This window comes from Phyllopteryx taeniolatus, chromosome 4 (assembly GCF_024500385.1).
Source record: "Phyllopteryx taeniolatus isolate TA_2022b chromosome 4, UOR_Ptae_1.2, whole genome shotgun sequence".
Lineage (NCBI taxonomy): Eukaryota > Metazoa > Chordata > Actinopteri > Syngnathiformes > Syngnathidae > Phyllopteryx > Phyllopteryx taeniolatus.
Window position 1 is genome coordinate 31,616,869 of NC_084505.1, and position 25,420 is coordinate 31,642,288.

Here is a 25,420-nt window from a genome sequence, read left to right on the forward strand (position 1 = left end):
AAAAAAAAGCAAATAATTAACTGCAGCGTGTACGAAATAAAGTATATATATATATATATATATATATATATATATATATATATATATATATCCTGGTAGACATTAAATGGGCTCTTGCTTTAATCTAGACATATTTACAGGCGCTTGTGTTGTTATTTTTGGTCTATGTGGATTAGACGCAGTGTATGACCTGCCAGGGTGGGGGCCTATTCAACATTGGCTGTGTTCTGAGTGCCCCCCACCCCGCACGGGGTTAATCCGGCCCATGGTATCGCTATCATGTTTCAAGTCGTGTCATCTGCGCGAACACAGCACTGATGAGTCAACAGGTGTGTGCTCTGCTGTCATGTTAAAACAAGCGTTGGGATCATGAGCAACCGTGACAACATTCATTTGCCATCCTGGGGGGGAATAAAACCTGCAATCAGCCTTTTCCCCGAGACGTTAAGTCATATGTTAAGTGCTCGTCGTTTAGGAGACGTCACGACGCGGCGTGTGAGCATCGCTTTAGCGACCTGTTGTCTGTCCTTCTGACAGACTTTTTCAGAAGGTCATTAAAGTAGTAGTAATGTTGTTATTATCGGGTGTTGTGACAGGGGGCGGGTCTAAGGTCGGGGCAGCCGCTGATTGGTGTCACGCCGTTTCCGGTCAGCGCGTGCACGCATGCGTAGTGACCCCTCTTCCCCCGTCTGATATTTTATTTACTCCCAAAACCAAGATGGCTCCTGTGAATGTGTCGGTCTCATAGCAAATCGAGGATGCCAGTAGCTGCCGGAAAAACAACTTTCCCCCGACCGTCGCATCCCCTGGAGTCCGTTTCGTATGGTTAGGAGGAGGCCGCCACCTCCGCGTAGCCGCTGAGCAGCCGTTGGGGCTTCGCGGAACCGTCCTCAAGGCAACAATTTGGAGTAGTTTGGCCAAGTATTCTCGTCTCCTCTTCGCCGTGTGTCCGGAGAGAGGTGCGGGAACGCGGCTCATCCAAATGGCCGAACCGAGAAAAGTGCAGTTTGTCACCCTGTCGGCCTTCGCGACCGGGGCCGCCTCGGAGTCGAGGAAACGCCGGTTGGAGGACGAGGCCGACTACAACTTAAGCGAAGACGACGAGGTCGTAACGGCGGCGGAAGGGTTGGCGGAGACCGGGGCAGGAGGCGCCGCCAGCCGCTACGCCAAAGCCGGCGAGAGGGACAAGGCTGGAGCCGAGAAGAGGGCGACGGTGCGGCTCAACCTGCCCCTGAGCGAGCCCGACGACCGCGCCTCTGCCGAGTTCAATTACGGCGAACTCCTCCACAACCTTCAGGTACGTGCCCCCCTCCCCCCTTCCCCCTCTCACTCGAGTGAGCCGGACTCGGCATTTTATCGCACTTTGCCGTGTTTGTGCGGACTTGTCATGGCTTGGATAAGACAAGAGGACGAGGAGGGGAAGTGCACCTTGTCCTCCCTCGGATGACCAACGCATAAAGACGGCGGAGGGGGACTTGTTGTTGTTGTTCCAACTCCCGATTCGGTCGTTTCACACCATCTGGAGGTGTTGACACGACCGGGCTCATTATGACACGGTGGTGCTGCTGCTACCTGTGCCGCCGCCTCTTGCCCAGCAACAGTCACACAGCCATTAGAGGCGTCCACATGCCACATGCAGCAGCAGCAGTAGCAGCCGCCTCCTGCTCGCTCGCTGGCCCTCTGGCTGCAGCTGAGAGATGAGTACCAGGATGTAGCATGTCGCGCACTCCACCTGGGCCCCATCACGGATTGCTTTATTATTATTTTTTTTAATTTGCAACACTTCAAGCCAGAGGTGGCAAAAGTACTCCCACGCTGTACTTAAAGTAGAATAAGTAGAAGTACAAATACTCATACAAGTATAAGTACTGATTTGACTCCTTTCCAAAGTAAAAAAAAAAAAAAAAAAAGGTATAGATTTCGAAATTCACTTAATTAAGGAGGAGTTTGCAATAAATATTTCTTGCAGCAGTAATTATGATGTGGTTGTACATGATGAAGAGGATCTTTAAATAAATAAAAAAAAAAGCCATCTATGACCCATCTTGTGTCTCTAATTTCATATAAAGTGCAATGGACCCTTGCAAATTTGCCTTTTGGCATTCACAAATTCAACTATTTGTAAATTTTTTGGGGGAAACTATCTCCTGTTATTTGTGGAAAGTTACCCCCTTTTATTTATTTTTTTTTTTTTGACCCGATTTCCCCGCTTAGGCTACGTTCACACTGCAGGCCATGATGTCCAATTTGGATTTTTTTGCTAAATCCTCGTCATGAAACTCATAAAACTCATCGTGACTAATTTGTGGCGATTTCAAGGTTTTTGTGCAACCCAAGCCAACATTTTCTCATATTTAGCAGTTCTAAAGCATCTTCTTTTCTCCGCTGTAGCTGTTTTGTGGCGTGCCTGTTTTGTCGAACAATTGTGACGTTTTGTCGACGTATATGTCTGATGCGTGCCGCGTGAGCGTCCCAGAAAATCGGAATTGACCTTCAGTGTGAACATAGCCTTAGTGATTTGGTTACTATAATACATTTAGCGACTTTTGCAAGTGCTCTAGCGATTTCTCTCGAAAAAGCAGCTCGCGCCTTTAATTCTAGCTAAGTAACGTACAAAAGGAGTGGAATCATTATGGCACCGTTTTACGTATGACAAGAAAGGCGGCCGGTGGAAGGCATTCACAGAGTCAATGACGCTGAACATTGGCAGAGTCATGGTGCCAATTTATACGTTGCAAAAAAAAAAAGCAGTGATTTATCCTCATGTAGGGAACTTTTGACCCGAGGTATGTGCTTCCAAGCCGCAACTAGGTCGCCTTGCCTCACCTGTACAACTTTGGGTGAGCTTTTAATTGGCTCAAAGCTAAGGTAGGGAGGACCCCCAAGTTATGGCTCGCAGACCCTGGTGGGTCAGGGACCCCAGTTTGAGGACCGCTGCTTCCACCATTTCTATTCATTCTTACATCAGTGAGGAAAAGATGGCAACCCAAAAGTCAAAATATTTTCAATGTAAACCCCAAAGGTGTTTATTTTTCCTACTCTAAACTAAGGTTAACATCTGCCTCACAGTTCTGAGGACCGGGGTTCAAATCCCGGCCCCGCCTGTGTGGAGTTTGCACGTTCTCCCCGTGCCTGCGTGGCTTTTCTCCGGTTTCCTCCCACAGCCCAAAGACATGCGTGGTAGGTTGATTGAAGACTCTAAATTTCCCCGTTGGTGTGAATGTGAGTGCGAATGGTTGTTTGTTTGTATGTGCCCTGCGATTGGCTGGCAACCGATTCACGGTGTACCCCGCCTCTCGCCCGAAGGTAGTTGGGATAGGCACTAGCACGGGCGCGACGACCCTTGGGGATAAAGCGGTGCAGAAAATGGATGGATAAACTAAGGTTATTATTTAAAACCTGACTTTTCCCCAAACTCTCAATGCTCTAATGCTCTAAACTGTTTTATTGATCCTCAAGCGAGAACACATTTTATTGGCAAATAACTTTGTAGTTCATGTTGTAATATTGTGTCCTTTTATCGTATTATAGCAGTATGGTATATATATTTGAGTTAGGTAGGGCAGTGGTCCCCAACCACCGGCTACCGGGCCGCGGGCTATTTGTTACCAAAAGTGACCAAATTCAGCTGTGATAGGCTCCAGGTCAGCCGCGACCCTAATGAGGACAAGTGATACAGAAAATGGAACGGTGGATGTTTATTTCAGCTTAGTTTCGCTGCTGTTGTAGCACTTTTATTTATTTATTTATTTTAAAAAAAAAATATTGCGGTGTCAAGGTGAGATGACACAAAAGTGATGATGTGATGGCATTGCTTGGACATCCGATCCATGTAGCGCTCCCAGCCTCAAGGTGGCATATTTTCATACCATTTCAAAGCTGTCGTGATATGCGATGATGTGTCAACCGCCATTTGTTGCCGTTTGCTGTTTATTAACATCAAATTTGCGTACATCGGTTCCAGACGAAGAACAAACCTCCGAGCGTGACTGCGGCCCCGAATCCCGACGACCCCTTCGACGACGACGAGAGGGAGCGACTGCATGTGGAGGCCCTGGCGAAGAAGTTTGAGAATAAATATGTGAGTCATTATGATATGCATTTATGGATCCTTGTTTGAAAACACAAAGTGCATACACTAAAAAGAGAAACATTAATTTGATATTTTTATGGAAACCTGTTCCGTACAATTTTATTAAACGAGTTAGCCTTATAGCACAGTTGCCCAAGTTATTTTTGAATGTTTTTGAAAAACAAAAGACAAATAATTCAACAAACAAGTCCAGTTCAATTCAACCTTTGCGGATTACTATGACCTGTATGGTTGAGAATCTATTGGGATTTGGGAGATTATGCTATTAAGTTAAAGACAAATAAGAAAAGTACATAAATGTATAAAAAAACATAAGTAAACTTTTTTTCATTGTTGTTCACAAACTGAAAACTTTTATTATCAACCCTTATAAAATTAACAACTCCCCGCACTTTATTGGGGTCAAAACATTAAATGGAGATGCAATTAATACAGTCCCCCCCCCCCCATAACCTCTTTTTGCGTATTGGCTTAATTTACTTTTACTGTTGAATGTTAATGTCACAAAATGTGTTTCATCAGTTGATTAAAGCAGAAGAAAACAATGAAACACCTTTTAAGGTTACCATGGCAACAGGAGTGATGGCTTTCCCTTATGACATGTCAGTGTACCACCAACAAGCTCTTAAAGCATTTTTTTTTGCCTTATCACATTGTAGTGACTAGTATGGATTTATTATTTTTTTTTCCGATTCTGATATTTGGCATAAAAAACTCCAGTAACCGATTAATTAGCCGATTAAATAAAAAAAAAAATTTAATGGATACAATAACTATTTTTTTGGGCTCCCTTAATACTTACAAGTTGCAACGTGACAAGTGGCTGCCATCTTTGTGGAATTTTCTAAAAAAAAAAACTGCATTCCCCGAGTAGCAAACGAAATGAGCCGGCGAGGAGATATGTTTAGAAATAAATATAAATGAATACATAACATAAAAAGAAATTATATCATAACAAATAATAATATTTTACTGTTTTACTCTAATTTGAAGGCGTTTTCTGACCAAACCCGTCATCCGTTTTTAAGAATTCTTGCTGCTTTGTAGTCTGGTTGAAGTGGCCGTTCGAACCCGGACCTCGCATTTTGTCAGATTGCCATTTTTGGCAAATCTTGTCCCTTTGTCTAAAAGACACTCCTCAGCTCACTTCAACAAAGATGACACAAAATGGCATTTTTGACAAAGCAATGCTTTTAACTCTTTGGTCTGAGCACAAAAACGGCAAACACCGTTGAGCGAGTTTTTCAGTGAAGAAAGGCGGGACAGGTTTCCCCAAAAATCAGCAGATAGGTGAATTTGAAATTGGCAAACCGGAAATATGTATTGCGAATATATATCGCATATTTGTATTTATTTATTTTCTTTAAATATTTTGTCATCACTTTGGTTGTGAGATGGAATTTTAAGTTGAATCCATTGCACGTGTTTTTCTCGTTCAAAATGAGTGATGTTTGTTTACTTGATGTTGCAGGGCAACATGACAAAGAAGAGGAAGGACAGAATGCAGGATTTGATTGATATTGGCTTTGGCTACGATGAGACCGACCCCTTCATTGACAACTCCGAGGCTGTGAGTAACCCCCCTGACAAATACATACTGTATTTAATGATACTGATGACCTTTTCAAAGTCACAATTCCTGCTTATTAATGTCCCACTCACATCACTGTTGTTGTTGCTGACTCATCTGTAGTGACGGCAATGACATTGACCGGAACACTTTCATTAAGTGGCACTCAAGTTGTTGCTTTAAAAAAAATAAAAATAATAATCGTCCAACATGACTCAACATTATTAGATATCAGCTCGTTTTATGCTTTTTTTTTTTTTTCCCCAACGTGTAACATTTTATCATTTGCTTTGACAACTGGAGACTGTGCAATCTGATCTTATTTATTTGGCAGTAGAAACATCTTTGGTCTACTGAGATTGATTCAAAGGATGGATTTACGCTGCTCGGTTCAAGTGACACAAAGCTTTTTTTTTTTTTTTTTTTTTTGCTTTCAAGTGGCACAATTCAGTAATGGGTCATGGCAACGTAAAAAGGGGGGGAAAAAAACAAAAAAAAACGAAATTTTTCTATCTTCAGATCGGAATGTGTCTGTGTGTGTCAGTGTGTGTAAGCAAGGCAAGTGATTGTTTTGGTTGTGTGTGTGTCAGGATTACGCAAAAACTCCCAAACCCATTTTTGCACACTTTTGTACAAGGGTGACACATATTGTAGGTCCCTCAACTCCCCCAAAAAGAACCAATTTTTTTTTTAGAGACAAGAGTGCAGTTAGAGAATTGTATTTTTTCACAGCATGAAAGTCGACTGGCGCTGGGGCTCAGTGAGGGAGTCAACCACCTGATCCAACAGACGGCACTGTGTATGTGAGGGGGGAAAAAAGGCGGCGATGTGTGGCAGTCAGCATTAGGAATTTCCTTGAATAGATGAATTGATATTTCTGATATAGTTTAATGGTATGGTCGAATTTCTCCCCTCTGAACTCCGGTTTCAACGCTAGTGCTGTATTGAGCGGAGAAATGCTCTTAGTGCACTCAATTGCGTCAAGGGACAATTAAAACCACAATCATTTGATTGATCATGCTCAATTAATTGAATAAATGATATGAGTTAATCAGCCTTGGCAGAGTTATAGTCAATTTGTTTTGTGTTGTTTAACCGAGATGACATGACAAACACTTTTTCTGTTTATCCGCCAGTATGACGAGCTGGTGCCCGCCTCTTTGACCACAAAGCTCGGCGGTTTTTACATCAACACCGGCACGCTGCAGTTCCGAGCGGCATCCGACTCTGAAGGCGAGGACGACGCGGTGAGCCACCCTCGGTGTCCCGTTTGCACAACTTTGTTGGTTCGTACAGCATCTAAAGAGTTCAGTGACGTCTTGCCTTCTCATATCAGAACGCGAACGACGACAGCGAACAGGCCAAGATGAGGAAGAAGAAGGAAATGACCAACGTGGAAGAGAAGAAGAGCAATGAACCTAAACAAGGGTAAGCGTTCAGGCATATGACCGCCTCTCATGAGTGCATCTCTCAACGCAGACATATTATGCTTTTTTCCCCCCACAATTTCAAACAGTGCCCTGATCTTTTAATAACATGTCATTGACATACTTTTGCCAAAATGCCCTAAGGATTAAAACTCAATGCAGCTCTGCTTATCTTTTGATAATATGTCCCCTTTAAATCGTGATCTAAATGAACACAAAATGCATGAAATGCTACAAAATATCATGAAAGGTCGGTTCGCTTTTAGCATGCTAATGAAGCCTGCGTGAGAGCACCGAGGCACTCTCTTGCATTTTGAGACAGCGGGCATGCTGACTCGCTGTCAGTTTGCAGCCACCTTGGAGAAAAGCGCTCCATTATCCACGCTCACTTAGGCCAAATAGTCAAACTTGAAAACAAGAGCTAAAAATAGCAGCGGCAGCCGTAGCGTCAGCGCGAGGGCGGCCGATCCCGGGTGCTCATCTTTTACTGTGCTGTCAGTTCTTTATTTTAGCACAAAAAAAAGGTCTCTTGAATAGAGAAGCTGTAATGATCAATTAGTCAATGAATGAATTGATATTTAGTAAGTCTGTCGATTATTTAGAATTGATTGTGGATCAGGTGTGTCCTCAACATTTTGAGATCAAATGGGAGTGCACTACTCACTCTCAACTAGTTTTGTCATCCAACGAAGCACACAAATGTTTATTCTTAAAAGCATTTGTTGTTTCGTTATTAGAATTGAGTATAAATAAATGGAAATAATCTATTATTTTTGGGCCATTTTCCTATTTCAAAAATGCAACAAAAATATCAAATGTGAACATATAAATGATTTAATCTCTTAGTACATAATAGTTCAATTAATTGAAAATGAATTTTACACATACAAATTTAAATGTTTTCATCTAATTTTAAATTTATTTATTGAGATTTAAGGCACAACAGTTAATCAATTATTTGACAACTAATCGATTATCAAATTAATCGGCAACGATTTTGATAATTGATTAATTGTTTAGGGACCTTGCTCATCTTAAAATTGTCCAAATCTTTGGAATTTCAGCCTCTCAACAGTAAATATTCACAGGTTTCTGTAGTCCTCCATGAAAGCAGACTGATTATCTTTGTGTTTAATCAAAATAAGAAACTTACTTTGGAAAACAACGATCAACATTTTTGATGTCACGAACCAAGCCAATAACTCAATTATAATCCTACATGGCTTTGTTTATTGACACTCCAGTTGAATTTTACACGTTGTGTATACTTCGTTTTACAAACATCGCCAGCTCAATGCTAACACACAATATAAAACGGCACTGACGGGATAAGAAAAATTAGCATCGAAGTTGTGGTATTCATGCACCTTCAAACAACAAATATTCACGCACAAGTGTTGTCGGGACACATACAGATAGAGAATATAAATCTACTCACAGGCATACTGTATATAATTCACTAGACCGACGCTACTGATGGATGAGGGATTAATAAAAAATCATCTTGAAAAATGAGAAATTTAAACAAAAACAAAAAATTCCCAACAGAGTGGCAGCAGTCAGCCTCCATCGTCCTGAGAAGAAGAAGCGTAAGAAGCTGATGAAGGATTCTCTGTACTTGGCGGCCATGCTGCGGCGCTTCACCATGGAGAAGGAGCAGATGAGGAAGAATAACCTCAGCGTGGCCCCCGCCGGCCTGGCGGGAGGCGTGGCCAACAAGCCGTGCGCCGCCGACGCGGCCAAGCACCTGCTGGCGCCCGACTCCGCGCAGCCGGCGGTCGGCACCAATGCCGCCGCCAACAGCGACCTCTTGCTGGCGGACCTGACCGGCGACCCCGCCGTGATGTCGTTGCTGGGCTCGGCCAACGAGAAGGAGCTTCAGGACATCCTCGGCGACCTAGACTTCGGCTTGTTGGACGGCGACCAGCAGCACGCCACGTCCACGGTCAGGGAGAACGGCATTCTGGGAGTCGGCGCGCCCGGCCAAAAAGGAGGAACGGGCGGGGGCGTCCAAGGGCGAGGCCTGGGGTCTTCCAGTGGACTGTATTCTCCTCCGCAGCTGCCTGGCGGGCTGCCTCCTCCTCTCGTCAAACGTATCGAGGACCTGCGGACGGTGAGTCACACAGAGCGCGCGGGGGCAGGCGAAGCTAAGCGAGAGGGAGAAACGGTTCCAAATAAAGGGGGTCCTCGGAAAACTGTCGTCTATCGCTGACCTACAATATCGGTCACAACATTTTTAGAACACCCCGTTTTTTCCCCAGCTTTTTTAAAATTGAAAGTTATGCAGTTCCATTTTCTCATTTTACTCTGAAATGAAAGCAAAGAAAAAAAATTATTACAAAATATATCATGGAATCAATTTACAAACAAAAATGTATTCTAAACCTTTGACTCATTAAAGTAGCCACCTTGGGCAGATATAACAGCCGAACACACTCTTGGCATTATCTCTAAAACAGACAGGCAGCGTTTGCTGTGGGTGGCGGGAGAGACTTTGAAAATGTCCAAAAACATTTGAACCCAGCAGTGCCTGCGAATGAGAAACCGAGTTGGTCATTGGAACGCAACAAAACGTGACACTACGTAACAAGATGTACGGCTGTCACCATTGAATCTTTTTAGAGTCGTATTCTATTGATTATTGATCAAATAATAATCCCCCCCCCCCCACTGTTCTGAAAATTGTATTTATTTATTTTTTTTTTTACTACTAGCATGCATTTTATTTTTATGAGGGATGGACTGCAATCCTTAAACTGCATATGTTGGTACTGTGTGTATGGTATTGAAACCGCAAATTGCTAAATGGTTAGCAATCGTGATTAGCATTAGCGCACTAGCGATTACCATTTAAGTCAAAAAAAGATAATTATCATTCAACTCACTCATACTTATCATGTTATATGTAGATTACACATCTAACAGTACCTTAAAAATCACTTATAGATGCTCCTTTGTCGTTTTTGGCAAAATTTATCATTGGCCAAACATTGCGTCCGTCTGCAATCAATGTCTGTGGTTCCAGGTGGAACTTTTGATTAAAAAAAAAAAACAAATATTTTTTGGGCCCCAGCCCTTTTTGGGGTCCATAGTGGGACGGGAAATGTATTCCTCCAGCATCTCACGGCCCTTTCAAGTTTTGTTTTGTGCCGGGGGGGATATAAATCTTGCTCCAAAGCTGCCTGGTGTCCACGTTTCATCGATAGAAATTCCTTGATCAAACCGTGAGAAACGTGAGGGACCCCATCAGAACGTGACGGGCTGAGAGGGAGCATTCTGGCATCCGCACTTTTTAACCTCTGGTACTCGGCAGCCCTTTCCCCACACGGCCCGTCGCGTTACCGTGACAGACCGTGTGACCGGCTAGTGAGACTTGAGCATGTAGAAAAAAAAATGGTCAAAGTCCCCTGGCGCCCCACGTTTCGGGTAAATGGGTTGGGGGCATCAGATTGAGAAGAAGGCGAGGCAGTGTGTCGGTTGGTGCACACTGCTGTCGGGCGCTGACTAAGCAGTTTTTTTTTTTTCTCCCCGCAGGCTTCTCGTCAGTTTGATCAGGAGGGCAGAAAGAAATTTTTCACCCTGGACATGAATAACATCCTGCTGGAGTGAGTATGACGAGCTCGGCTCCTCTGCACTGCCAGCAAGGGCATCGCAAGGCTTTTGTTTTGCGCCGTCCGGTCCCTATGCTATCCATCGCTGTTTAATTGACACCGTGGCGTGCGTGCGTGTTTTTTGTTCAAGGCTAACCTTGTGTTGTGTGTCCTTTGTTAGCATCGAGCTACAGGTGCAGAAGCAGCCTCCCGACGTGCGCTCGGGGGTCTACGCGCACTTGGAGGCCTTCGTGCCGTGCAACAAAGAGGCTCTCCTCAAGCGGCTCAAGAAGCTCAGCCTCAAGATCCAGGTGAGGGCGGCTCAGTGCGACAACGGGCTGCAGCCGACGCCGACGCCCCACAGCAAGGTGCTCGCCACACTTGGATGTAACTTCCTTAAGCTCTGTGCCCGCCTTCTTGTCTTTCAGATGTATTTGTCTTCACAGATTGTGTTTCACATACTGTATATTATAGTTGATGTAAGAAGTGAACACACCCGCAATCCATTTTCCATAGCACTTGTCCTTATTAAGGTGACTTTAGGCGAGAGGTGGGGTACACCCTGGACCGGTCTCCAACCAATCGCAGTATTAAACCGTACGGACATCGGACAAATGGGTCTTCAGTGAAACCGACGTGCATGTTTTTGGAATGTGGGAGGAAGTTGTTGCACATGGAGAAAACTCACATAAGCCAGGAAGAACATGCCAACTCCATACAGGCAGGGCAGAGGCGAGATCCCAACACAGAACCTCTCAACCATGAGGCAGACGTGCACACCGTTAGACCAGGGGTGGTCAAAGTATGGCCCACAGCCCACAAACAGCCGGGCCACTGAGCATTTATATTCATCAAAAGTCCTGTAATATTTGTTGCATTAATTTGGGTTAATTAAAATGTATTTATGAGTTTGTATTACTTTTTATTCGTTTAATTGATATATTGTAAATAATAAAAAAAGATTAGTGTAATTAAAACAATTATATAATTGTGTGTCTATATAAATACAAATAATTTGTTTTTATAATGAATTTAGTTAAAATCCAAATCAAAATGAGCGTTAAATTATTTTTTTATTATAATGAACTGTTTGATATATTTTATAGCCCATTTATTTGTTTTCTACAAATGACCCGGCTCATGCGTCAAACTAAAAAAAAAGTTTCACTACACTACAAAAGACCTTATGTCGAAAAACAAAAGAGATCTATAAGCTAATAAAAATAAAAAAACGTAAAATAAAATCTCAAAACGTATGGGACAACCTGTGGGGCTGACGTATTTGACGTAACTGAAAGGAAGAGTGTCTAAATATTACATTAGTACAGTTTCCCCGTGACAGATTTTGTAGGTTGTATTTCATGTTTTTGTATTTACTCCTTAAGAACTTAGTTATGTCATTTTCGGCCCTGCGATTGACTGACGACCAGTTCAGGGTGGTTTTGTTCACGTCAACTGCACAAATTCACCGATGATCACAAATCACGTTTGGCCCGCCGCCTTATATAATTCCCCTTTTATTAGAATCCTGTCGGCAGTGTTGCAGTGAGATCAGTCAAGGTCCACAGCTGTCACACGCCTGAGTTTTCCCACTTTGTTTGTGCCTTGTCAGCTCTTTTCTAATCCCAACCGTGCTCGGCATCGGCGGCTGACTTCAATGATGGCTGCCGCTGAAAACCGTTCAATTTTTGTTGACGAAACACATGAATAAAAGCCTTCACTTATCTAACTGCAGCATCTCTCCTTCCTCCCTACTCCTTCCTCCCTCAGGATGACAGGATGCGGATGCCGCTGCTGGAGCTGCAGCTGGCCGTGTGCAGCGTGATGCCCGAGCAGATCGCCAGGTACAACATGGACTGCATGGCCAAGGTGGCGAAGTAAGTTGAAAAAGCGTTATTTCAGGCTTTGCTTCGATGCTACTGCTCGTTCCTTGTCATGATGTCAAATTCAAATTGTTGCTTTCAGCTGGAATCCTTGCATCTGCAAAACCTGAATTTTGTCAGGAAATTACAAAAATGGCATATTTTTGCACTTATCCACACTTATGTGTTGTTCAAGTTGGTATTATACCTTATATTGCTATCATATACTCTTGTGTACTAACATTAACGCAGCATTTCCCCATTTTATGTCATCCTCCAAGATGGATGACTGAACTTCCTGCATCAATTCTATTATCACCCTGTACTTTATATTTATCATTTGTAAAACATCATGTGTGCAGCTGAAGACAACCAGGAAGCGCACACCAAGACGGCACAATGCGATATGTTTCATATTTCACTTTTGTTTTGGGCTGCTATTCCTGCTCAAGCTCATTTTGGTGAGTGTTTGTATTTATAGTACTGAATGTAGTTATCCGTGACTGTTTACACACGCAGGCAACATTCAGAAGAGGGCGACAAGAACGGATCAGAGGAGGAGGATGAGGAGAAACCTGGGAAAAGGGTGATGGGCCCGCGGAAGAAGTTTGTCTGGGATGACAAGCTCAGGTATGCGCTGAACTATTTCGCAAGGCTTCTTTTGGAATCTTAAGACTTCATTCACACGATGCCACTCTCCACAACGTTGTCACTTAATTTATCTTTCTTGATTTTGTGCATGTGCGCGCGCAGGAGTCTGCTTTGCACGCTGGTGCGAGTGAAGCTGACCTGCTATGACATGGAAAGCCAATGTTCTCTGTCTGTGGAGGACTACCTCAAGGCCTTTTTGGAGAATGAGGTCAAACCACTGTGGCCCAAAGGCTGGATGCAGGCCAGGTTTGTGTGTGTGTGTGTGTGTGTGTGTGTCAAATCAACCCAGATTCTTGTAAAGTCCTGCAAAATGTCTTTGTATATGTAATAAAATATACATTAAATATGAAGTTTTAAAATAATGGCGGTAGGACAAAGGGAATGTAGTACTAATAATGAATACTAATAATGAATACTTTTTTTAACTATTGATTTAATTCAATGACCATCTTTTGTCTTTATTAGAATTGTAGAACTGGCCTCAAGAAGTAGATGTGTGTATTTACGGTTGCGAGGGTACGTGTTGAACTCCTTGACTGGGTGGCGTAAGAACACGTGCTCACGTGGCAGAAATTGTAAACTGTAATTATGACTTTACTGCTACATTAAGCGCAGTTTTATGGCAGGCTAGGGAGCGTTCTGATTTGCAGTACGTAAAAAAATGTCGCCACTGTAGCAACTGCATTGTAGGTGAAGTGTTTAATAAAAGTAAATAAATAAAAATACAGACACAGCACCATCGGCTGGACAAACATTGCAAATTCTTCTTTGTCCCTCCTGTGTTGATATAACATTTCAACCAATAGCAGCCACACTGGTGCCAAATGTTGTTTCGTGCATAAACCAGACAATGAAACGTTTTGCGTGTGTTCAGGATTCTGTTCAAGGAGAGCGTGTCAGTTCACATTCACCTCACTGGAAGCCTGTGAGTATTTCTCCCACGTCAGCTGAACGCGAACACACAGTACATGTAGAAATGATTGTCAGTATTTGGTGTGTTTTGTTTTTCCCGTACAGCGCCAAGAGGAGAGTGGTTCCCGGGCCCAAGGCCAAAGCTAAGGTCTGTCACCACAAACACAAAAGAATTATTTAGGCACAATTTTAGCTCCACCTGCACCATCGCCAATACAAGCGCTGAATCAAATACAAATATACTATTGAGTTCATCCATGCATTTTTAAAATGAATTTATTTATCCCCATTGAGCTCGCAGGCGGGCATGTCTGACTTTGGCGAGATGGGGGGTTCACCCTGGGGCAGTCGGCAGCCAATCGCAGGGCACATATAGACACATTCACGCTCTCACCTATTGACAATTTAGTCTTCAATGAACCAAACATACGTGCGTTGGGGATGTGCGAGGAAGCTGGAGTACCCGGAGAAAACCCACGCAAGAGATTCAAACCCAGAACCTCAGGACTGTGGACTAAGCTACCGTGCTGCCAATGATAATAAAATAAAAACAGGAATATGAAATATATATTTTTGCCAGTGAAAAGCAGGTATCTCCATTTATTTATATATTTAGATATTTCATCCAAAAAGTATGATTTTAGTAATTATTTTATAATTCTTCTTTGACAGTCAATCATATTGATTTATTGTTATATTCCATGCTGCTTTTCAATATGCTGCAGCATCATGAATTTCAAAACTATTAAAATGTCGTTAGTCATTACGTATTTAAAAATTACTTAAATTAATTAATATTAAAGAAAATGTTATGTTCCTGTTGTGTTGATTTAATAAAATAAGTTAAAAATAGTTCATACCTCGGGGGGGGGGGAAATATTGTCTACACTGGATGGGTGGTTCTCAAACATTTTACACCAAGCACCACCTAAAAAATACTTTTGTTCTCCAAATACCACCATCATGACCAACATTAAAATACGGAAGTGTCGTTGAAACTAAAATTAAAATTGAAGCCACTGTAACACTTTGACCATTTAATTCATTATTTTATATGACTCGTGTTGACGTGTTGTGTGTATGTTTGTGTGTTCAGGAGGGCGTGTGGATCCGCAAACCTCCGCCGTCCATGCCGCCTGCTTTGCGCGTGCCCACTTCGTCCACGTCCTCCGTGATCTCGACGCGGCCGCCGCCCCTGCCGTCGCCTTCGGAGCTCATCTGTCTTTCGGACTCTCTGGATGAGGACCTGAGCGCCCCGTCTCTGGACTCCATCTCGCACGCGCTGGCCCTCCTCAGCAATGCCGCCAAGGGCCTGGGCTCCTCCGACAGTCCACTGTCGCCTCCTCCGCCGCAGATCCCCACCTCCTCCCCGCCCCCCGTCACCCCCCACTACCCCGCGCAGCTCCCGTGCGCCGCCCCCACCAAGGTAGAGAGCCCTGCGGCGACGGCGGGGAAAATGACCACGTCCACCTCGCTGCCCACTTCTTCTTCTACCTCCTCCAGGGCGCCCTGCAGGCCCGCCGACACCACCTACAGTCTGGTTAAGGTGACGGGCGCCCCCAGCCAGAGACAAGTTACCACGGCGACTGCCAACAACAGGCCCAGCGCCATAACAGTCGGCAAGATGCATCCGCACCCCGCCCCGTCGCCCCCAAAGCAGCGCCCGCCGCCCACGGCGTCCCCGCTGATGCCCCCCCATCATCAGAAGGCCTTGGTCGGCTCACCGATGGGGACCTTGGGGGTCCCTCAAAGCGTGGTGAAGGGCGGCCTCAAGATGGGCGTCGTCAGCAGTAACGGGGGCGTCACACCGTCATCCTCCCCGTCGCCCCAGCCCCGCCCCATCGCCACGCCTCACCCCGCCTTGTCGTCCTTTTGCCCCGCGTCGTCGCCGTCGGCCATCTGCCAGACCACCCCCTCGACCCAAGGAAAAGCCCGCGCCCAGCACCCCCAGCCCAACTTCATCACACCCATGCAGGCCACGCTTACCAAACCCTCCCACAGTACCAACTCGTCGCCCATCATCAAGCTGACTCCTCGCCCGCCACCGCCCACCCCGCCTCCCTCCTCCTCGTCCTCTTCGTCCCCCTCGCCATCCTCCTCGCCCTCGCACCCCCCAGGTCCCAAACACCAGTACTCCCCCAAAACTTTTCGACCACCTTTCGGCATAACGGGTAGCGTTCAAGGGACCGCGGCGAAGCCGACACCGGGTGCCTTCACGGGGGTGCCCAAACCTCCGCCTGCCACCGGCACCCACAACTCACCCGGCAACAACAAGAGCCCCTCGGCTGTCGGTCATGCAAACAAAACGCCGCCGCCGCCATCGCCCTCGGGCTCTGCCAATCACGGCCAGAGGCAGAGGCTGGTGGGCGTGGCCGGACAGAATTTAAAGCCGGGGAACGGCTGGGCGACGTCGAGCGCTTTGGCCACACCCTCCACGACATCACACCTCTCACAGGTAACTTAAGGAATACATTTGAAGAACAGTTTTTATCAGAGGCGGGAGAACGTTACATACAGTGGACAGAAAAACTCTACACAAATGCAAGGTATTGTGATATAAAACTAAATGAGACCAAGATAAATTGTTTCAGAAGCAGTTTCAGAGCCTTTAACCTGTACAACACAGTCTGAAAAAAACTTAACACATTTAGAGAGGCTAAGTAAAAATAAACCACTGAGATAAAGTGTTCACACCCGCTAAATACTGAGGATGTGGCTGTGTTCAGAATTATCCAATCATAGTAAAACTCATAAATAGGAGTCAGCACACGGCTGCCATCATTTCAAGGGCCTCTCGTTTAAACAGAAGTTCAGATGTTCTAGTAGGCTTTTGCTGACATTTTTCTGACAGCAGAGAGCTTCCACAGCATCAGAAGAATCTCATTGTATCAGTCAGGAGAAGGGTACAAAAGAATTTCCAAGGCATTAAATATACCGTGGAACACAGTGGTAACAACATCAAGTGAACAAAATACGGCACAACAGTGACATGAAAAAAAACTGGTCAGGGAGTCTGCCAAAAGGCCGACAAACATTAAAAGAGCTGCAGGAATTTGCGGCAAATATTGGCTGTTTAGTACACGTGACAACAATCTCCCGTCTTCGTCATGCTGTCCCGGAAGCGGGACTGTTGTAAAATGGTGGTGATGTCAAAACGTCGGGTAAGACCTTTGTTTTAATTGACGGTCATTCTGCACTTTTTGATTGGCTACATTCTGTTGCACACGCAAACAGTTTTGGTCGTAAATATTGAAGGCGTTCAACATTTAAAATTGTCAGCCCTGACCCATTTCGGACCCTATTATTGGGATAAAAAGTAATAAAATAATCTTATCGGATTATTTTATTAGATTTAAGATTGTCTGTGCGTTTGACGTCGGGAAGGGGGCAATAATCAGCCCAAAAAAGGCCAATTGTCTTCATGTGCGTAACGGGCGTTCGGCCGCCTCACCCACCCGTTTGATTGAATTTCTCAGCAGTCCTCGTGTCTTGTGGTGTCTTCAGGTATCTGCGGCAGGCGGCCCCCTCCTGGGCGGCCCCTCCACGCTGCCCCTGGGCTTCGGCATGCTGGGCGGCCTGGTTCCCGTCTCGCTGCCCTTCCAGTTCCCCCCGCTGCTCAACTTTAGCCACCCCGGAGCCCCGGGTCCCGCCGGCATGGGCTCGGCCCCCGGCTCCAACTCAGGATACCCCCTAGCACAGAGCGACCTGTTGGGTGAGTGCTGCCCCGAGGCGAAAACTCTCGACGGGCATGCTGTTGTACATTCATTTGTGTTTTGAGTTCCAAGCATGGTCACGGAATGAATTGAGCTTGTTAGTCAAGGCACCGCTGTACAATATAAATATTTTGTCACGACAGGGGATGGGGACTGAGCCCAGCCATCCGTCCATCCATTTTCTGAGCCGCTTCTCCTAATTAGGAATAGCCAAAATCCGGAAAAGATTTATAATTGCCTATATGTTCCACAAAACATTGGCAAAGCACCTTTTTCTTAATGAAGCACATCAACTCACTTTAACATAGTTCCTTGACACCAAGATGCCACAAGATGGCAACAAAGCTATATTTGTATTCCGTTGGCCTGAGTACAAAACAGCAAATATGTGAGTTTTTCAGCAAATTGCAGACAATAGGTTCCTAAACATTTTTTTAAAAAACGCGAGTATGTAAATTTGTGAATGCCGAAATCGCGAATATTCCGGTGTTCACTGTATAATACACGGTTACCAAAATATGTTTTTGGGGGCTTAAAATGTCACCAAACTACATTTTTCATTAAAATCAACACCCCAAAACATTTGTTTTCCACTAAGGAAGTTATTTGTAAGTTTTTACAAATACAAAATCGATGTGCAACAAACCACAAGTCATATGTCAGATGAAAGGCCTTGATGAGGGCTTTCCGTGGTTGGAATTATTTTCTCAATATATCCTCATATAAAGTCAACGTGACCAAAATTGTTTTTTGTTTTGTTTTGGCTGCAAATGTTGCAAATATCTAATTAGACTCCCAAATTAACAGGTGAGCACATTTGATATTGACAAAGTATTTGGTCTTTTAATACATCTAAAATGTCAGTAGCCACCTCGGTGTTTAGTTTTTGGTAAGAGATTAGCAAATGACATCTAAAAAAAATAAAAATAAAATTCACAAATGGCAACTATGAAAAGATGAAAAAAGTCATATGGCATATTGAAGCTCTTGATGAATTCTTTCCAGATTTTCTAGTAGCCAAAACAGATGTGCTTTTGCCTTAGAATGTTACAAATCAAGCGACTAATCTTTGTGGAAAAGGTGCGATGTGTTAGAATCATAGCTTTCTATTGGTCAAACATTAAAAAAATGCCTCCTTTACCAATACCAAGGTCCAAAAATAAAAGTGCAGCAAATCATATAAGTTTAGATGTAATTCGCTTGTCAATATGACATTTAAAGCAATGATAATCAATCTATGCATGTGCGTTATCTATGTAGATAGATGGATAGATTAGTTTTTGTTGTTCTCATCCTCCATTTTGTGCCTCCTCAGAGCTGTACAAGAGTCTCCAGTCCGGGTCGCAGGCCGCTCTACCTCCTCATTTACAGCTTGCTTTCTCAGGTAAGACGAGTCCCTCCTCGCGTCACATTTTTTAAAGATATATATATATTTTTTTTTTAAACCGAATTTTTGATAAATAGTCCCTCCAAATAATCGCTGCTGTTCTCCTGCCGTCAGACACCAACCAAAGTCAGGGCGGAGACAAGCGGAAGCCAAGCCACTGAGAGCTGCTCCGTCGCAACAACATTGGACTCTTTTGATTGACTGACGATTGGGCCAATGGGACGCCACAGAGCTCTGTATTATTATTATTTTTTTTAATATAATTAAAAAATGGGCCTGGATCGACTTTGGCACACAAGTGAACTTTCTAGAAAAAGATAGAGCTGGTGAAGAGAAGACTTATTTTCAGTTTTTTTTTTTTTGGTCAACATGTTTACATCAAGTGACCTTGATCACTGTGGAAGGAGGACGAGGATTTCTATTTAAATGGCGGAGCAGAGTTCTCGACAAAAAAAAAAAAAAAAAAAAAACAAGAATGAAAGAAATCTGATGCTTATTTTTCTTTGTCCCTTTTTTAGACTTTTTATTATGGTTTCACTTCCTCCTCGTTTCTTGCTCCCACTGACGACTGTTAAGTAGTAGCTTAAATTATAAATATTGATAAATTATTTGTAATTTACACAGGGATGTTATGCTGTGTGTGTGTGTGTGTTGGAAAGAGACGAATGTGTGTGCCTAGAGAAAAAGCAAACAATATACTGTTAATTCCACATTCTACCGACACTACGGAGTCAACGTTGCACAGGATATTTTTTAATTTGATTGTATTTTCTTTTAAGATTTTTTTTTTTTGGTGCTGTTTCATCACACTGGACCTTTTTATTGTGGCGAGGTAAAGACTTGAAATGAGAATGCAGCAGGGAGAGATGTGAGTAAAGATTGTAGCCTACTTGAATGATTTAAACAAAAAAAATTCTTTGTCCTTTTTCCAACGTAACACACGCGCCTCAGTTTGGACGCCGTTAGGAAAATACTCTATGCAGGAGAAAAGTGCAAAAATATAACCGGAACCCCTCCCCTCTCCCACCCTCCACCTCTCCGAGGGTCCTTCGTCCTTAACTGACTGATTACCTCCGTTAACTGTTCTTCCTGATTCCCACCTTCCTCTGTGTGCGTGTGTGAGAAACTGACATGGCCGCACCGAGAATGACGCCAAAGATTGTTGTTGTAGCTCGCTCGCTCGCTCTTCTCTCCCCTCCAGATTGGGGGTGTTTCATGTTGAGTCATGTGACCCACAGCAGACACTGTTTGGGTGGAGGTGAGACGGGGGTGAGGTTGGGGGGCTAAGAAGGATATAGTGTAAACAATAAGACATTTAACTGGTGGCTTCATTTGTTCCTTTTTTTGGGGGGGGGGACTAATTTTTTTTTTCTCTCCTGTGTGTCAAATATGGAATTAAAACAAAAGTTACCCCGATGACTCCCAATTTCTCTCATGGAGTGCTAAGGGTCTGTGGTTCCCAACTTTTATTGAGCCAAGGCACTAATTTTACATTCGATCTCATATCAAAGTCCTCACAAATTGAGGACACCATGACAATCTGTTGGCAAGTATTGTAACTGCTGCCATCTGATGGAAGAGCATTAAATTGTTCTGCCTCTCACTAGACACTGCTGGCATAGAGGTGAACAAAAGACTTACAGTCGTCCCTCGCCATGTTGCACCTCACTTTATGTGGTTTCACTTTATTGCAGATTTTCCGGTTATTTTTCTTCCACACAGACTCTTACTGCAGACTCGAGTAGCAAAAAGTGTGCGAGTGTCCAGTTTGGCATTTCGCATTTAATAAAAAAAACGCTAAAGTGCGATGTACATATTGCAAAGTTCAACTGGCTAAGACTACACAACTGCACGTCAACAGTAAAGTCAAAATTGTTAGCTAGTTTGAAAGCATACAATGGCTAATTAGAAAAATTGTAATTCCTCCACTGGTGGTCAAGGATAGTCACAGATAGTCCTGTAAATGGGAGTGATGACCCCAAGTGGGCAAAAATAATACCTGCACCTCACATGCATATTGTATTGTTGTTATGCATAAAGCTTTAAAAATAACAAATATATGGTCAGGAGTTTGTCTATCGCCGGGGTGCCCTGGAATGTGACCCCTGCGATAAACGAGGGATGACTTTCCTGTATTTGTAATTTCCAGATGAGTTTCTTCTTCCTGTTAGACCTAATCATGATTGTCAATATTTTACACTAAACATCCCAAAGAAAACATTTGAGGTGCAAGGATAGAAGAACAGTGACAATGTGCTTTATTTTCCTTATTTAAAAAACAAAAAAAAGAAGCAAAAATGATTACTGTCTCGAAATCCAGATACACGAGAAATAAAACTGGGAGTATTTGTAGTGCAATGCAAAAATAACAATCATCATCATCATTAAAATGACTGGATGTTAATAAACTACTTGAGAATGTTAAAGCTTCCAACCAAATGAAAAATAATCCTGTACAATAACAACTTGAGTGTAACTATGATAAACGGTGGCGGTAACACAACATACCGTACTCGAAATGAATGATTCGGATATGAAGCATAGCAACAAAAGGAAAACAAGTGTTGGATCGTTCGCGTCCGCTTAACTTTGGGAGCAAAAATCCTCGACCTTTGATGTTCTTTTATTTAGTGTCTAAGGCACTTTTAAAGAAACATACGTTGAATCTTTTGTCATTTTACACAAAGGAGGAGATGTGCACTTTGTACGAGATGATGGAAAACCATTTGGGCATTTAGTCAATTATTCTTGATATCCAGCTAAATGTCTGTGCACTAGTACACTCTTAGTCCTCACTAGCAACTTTGACACACTGGTAGGCCAACTAGTACATGATACCAGTGAGGCAATACTGGTATGCACAAGTTGACATCTGTGTGCTACTAGTGACATTATACAATTCTACTTAACATCTAGTGCTTCACTAGTAACGCACAGAGGCCTTATTGGTAACATGTACAGTACTTGTCCTACTAGTGTGCAGGAATGTCATACAGTAGAACAAATGTTACTAGTAAGACTAACTAGTGCGGCTGTCATTCTGCTAGTATGCTGAATTGTCTTACCAGTGGGGACAAAAAGTACTAGTAGTACATGAACCTTAAATTGTGCAAAAAACATGTGAAGCGCAAATTTGACATCACTAGCAGCATGCAGTCAACAACTAGTGCCTTATTGTCTCACTAGTAAAGTGGTTGTCCTACTAGTACACCAAATCTGTCCTACTAGTGTGCAAAAATGTTATCCAGTAGTGGAAAATAACAGTACTACTAAGACAACAGTCGTTCTACTAGTCTTACTAGTGAGGACAAACTACTAGTATGTGGACCTTAAGTTGGCTATCAAGTAGAGATGTTCGATGCCACTTTTTTTCCCCCAGACTGATACTAGTACAAGTACTCACCCATACAGAGTACGGATACCACTAGTACTTTTGACACACGATTTCATTGAACACAATGACAAAGATTGTGAACACTTTTGTCTTTCTGACTTACATGAGGATTCTCCGATGTGTCAAACTTCCACAGAGTAGCGCCAACTACTGGCAAGGGGGACTTACTCGATGTCAGATTTATTTTTGTGTGTGCCTAAAGCGTCGGTGGCTGGTATCGGCAGCCTTCACGAGTACACGACACCTGGGAATAAGGCCGGTATCGGCCCGATACTGATACCTGGCGTCGGTACTCGCCCAACCCTAATGGCAGTATTATCAAGAAACACTCAAGCGGCTTTTCACATGACACTAAATCGTTTTGTTTTTTTTCTCTCCATGATCTCCCAACTTTTTCTGTGTGACGTCAATGTTGCAAAAAGGAGAAAAAGGAGCCTTAAAATGCATGACGTGTTCTTGCCTCCAATTTGTGTCGGCATATCCTCCACATGTTGACATGTCCGTTGTCTTTTCGCAGTAGCGTAATCCACTTTGCTTTCCGTCCTTTGCGCTGATGTGCGAAGTGTGTCAGTCGGCTTTTTGTTTTCACTGCAAAAATGCAAAACTTACCTCGTGAATTGACCTTATTTCTCGTGAAAACATCTTACTGCACTCATTTTAAAGTAAAATTGAAATGAAGCAGAACAAAAAGACCTTTTGAGAGACAAGATCTTTTAAGAATCTTATCGAGTCAAGTCATACCAGTTCCATTGGCGGATTATGTCACTTATAATAAGAATGATGAATTGGAGACTTTAAATTGCCTGTAGGTGTGAATGTGAGTGCGAGTGGTTGTTTGTTTGTATGTGCCCTGCGATTGGCTGGCAACCAGTTCAGGGTGTACCCCGCCTCCTGCCCGATGACAGCTGGGATAGGCTCCAGCACGCCTGCGACCCTTGTGAGGAGAAGCGGCTCAGAAAATGGATGGATGTTCATAAAATAAGGGAAAAAGAATCCGCCAATGGAACTAGTATGAATTGACTCGATGAGATTCTTAAAAGTGAAAAACTGTCTTTTTGTCTTGCTGAAAATTGTGAAGTCAAAACTGTCTTCAAATAAGTACAGTAGGATGTTTTCACTCGTAATAAGGTCAATTCTCTTTTTGCAGTGTTGATGTACTCGATGATGATAAAAGTGTGAGTCCGGGCGCCTCCCAAAAGCACGTTGTCAGGGCGACACACGTGAGAACCCTGGAAGAAAAGGCAGAATGTCCGTTTGCCTCTTGTGGAAGGAGGGAGGTGTCGCTTCGCCTTAGGGTTACAGTTAAAAAAAAAAAAAAAAAAAAAAAAGCAGCGGTACCTTGACTTGAGAATTTCATTTGTTCCTTGATAGGAATGCAAGTCACTTGTATCTTTCCCCAGTGAAATGAGTGGAAATGCCATTAATACATTCTAGCCCCTCCAAAAAAAACACAAAGATTTCTTTATAATCTGTTTTCTTAAGAAGAAAATCTGAACAGTATTGTACAGTTATAATATAATAGAATGTCAAGAAATGTGGCTAAATACCTGCACAGAAAAATGGAAAATACAAGCACAAAACTGTACTTGCACTGCATAATTTTAGGTTTTCATGATTTTTAAAAAAATTTTTGATAACACAAACTTGGAGTTGCTCCCCGATTTCCTAGTACACTCAACTCCTGCATCTTCATGTTTCAGTATCTGCAAACTTGCAGGGTTGTTTTTTTTCTTCCGTTATTGGCTGAAAATCTCATCGATTCATATTACTTTGGCGTCATGTGGTGGACTTATGGTCTTGTTGTTAGGTTTTATCCGTTGATAGTGTTTTTTCATCAGTGTATGAGATGTCGTATTTTGTGGGTACTGTATATTTTGCTTCTCTCACGATGCAGCTACGTTGCCATTACAATTTACCTTTATTCCCTAACATTTATTTTTGTGTGCAAATGCCAAAAGGTAAGTTTAGTGACTTAATTCTGTTTGCGTAAAGTGCTCGTGCGCATATTTGTTTGCGTGATGTCGCATCAGTTTGTGCTCGCGTGTTTTTTTTTTTTTTTTAGGCTCATATGCTCACTTCTACTATTGTGAAGGTGATTTTTTTTGTATTGAAGAATTGAACTACTGAATTCCGTCATGTATGTAACATGGGTTCATGACTGCGTGCAAGTTAGATGCATGGTGTTGATGCTTTATGATTCTCTGGTTTAAGTGCTTAGCTGGCATATTGTGGCATCTTTACGCAATTACACACCCCTTTGTGGGGGGGGTCAATGACGTGTGGATTTTTGCTATTCACGACAGGACTCAGTCTCTATCCCCCATGAATCTTTGCTAGCAACTCAAGGCAAAAAAAAAAACCAAACAAAAAAAAACATTTTTTTTTTATTACCTTGAGTTGCTGATAACTGTGAAAAAGTAGTTAGTTGGGGCACATGTAAGTCAAGGTACCGCTGGTAGTGTGGTATTGGTGGACAGATGTGCTGCAGTTGTTTTCAGTCCCGGTTGGAGTGAGTGTGTTCGTTCACTCCGCATTGGCGATGTCGTTGAAGTCGCCGGTGCGGCTGTCGGCATCGTCGTCGGAGCGGTCCACGGAGGCGCCGTCCACGTTCAGGTTGTGGTGGCCCGAGCGGCCGGAGGACGAGAAGCTGACGGGACCGCCTCGCCTGAACGCAACACACAACGAGCAAAATCCTTTCAGCATACAGTGGATAGGGAACGGGCCAGACCGCGAATAGTGAAAATCTGCAGAAAATTGACGGCCGTTATAATTGCTTCTCCGTGCTTCTCTTTTTAGCCCCAGATACATATGAAATTTTAAA

At 43.4% G+C, this 25,420-nt stretch overlaps 2 protein-coding genes across 5 annotated transcripts in view; one reads left to right on the top strand and one right to left on the bottom strand.

Annotated features, from left to right (window-relative positions):
- Positions 1–668: 668 nt before the first annotated feature.
- On the top strand, positions 669–19,491 carry ubn2a (ubinuclein 2a). 2 transcript variants are annotated; one of them, XM_061771712.1, is made up of 17 exons: positions 669–1,297; positions 3,965–4,081; positions 5,565–5,663; positions 6,800–6,910; positions 7,000–7,091; positions 8,639–9,203; positions 10,625–10,695; positions 10,862–10,991; positions 12,451–12,557; positions 13,062–13,172; positions 13,296–13,439; positions 14,068–14,118; positions 14,211–14,253; positions 15,202–16,560; positions 17,610–17,817; positions 19,134–19,202; positions 19,320–19,491. In XM_061771712.1, the coding sequence occupies exons 1-17, from the start codon at positions 983–985 to the stop codon at positions 19,364–19,366; spliced, it is 3,639 nt and encodes a 1,212-aa protein (XP_061627696.1). In that variant the 5' UTR covers positions 669–982; the 3' UTR covers positions 19,367–19,491. The 2 variants fall into 2 exon arrangements, with proteins under 2 accessions (XP_061627696.1, XP_061627695.1); XM_061771711.1 differs by having other exon boundaries at positions 672–1,297; positions 10,862–11,048.
- Positions 19,492–21,446: 1,955 nt separating this feature from the next.
- The window catches only part of LOC133477204 (myosin-10-like), a 53,782-nt gene continuing 49,808 nt past the window's right edge, over positions 21,447–25,420 (bottom strand). For 2 of the 3 annotated variants that reach the window (XM_061771710.1, XM_061771709.1), the window contains one exon: positions 21,447–25,264. In XM_061771710.1, the coding sequence (XP_061627694.1) occupies positions 25,123–25,264 (142 nt within the window). In that variant the 3' untranslated portion in view covers positions 21,447–25,122. The remainder of the gene's footprint in view (positions 25,265–25,420) is intronic. The other variant, XR_009788257.1, reaches the window with a different exon arrangement.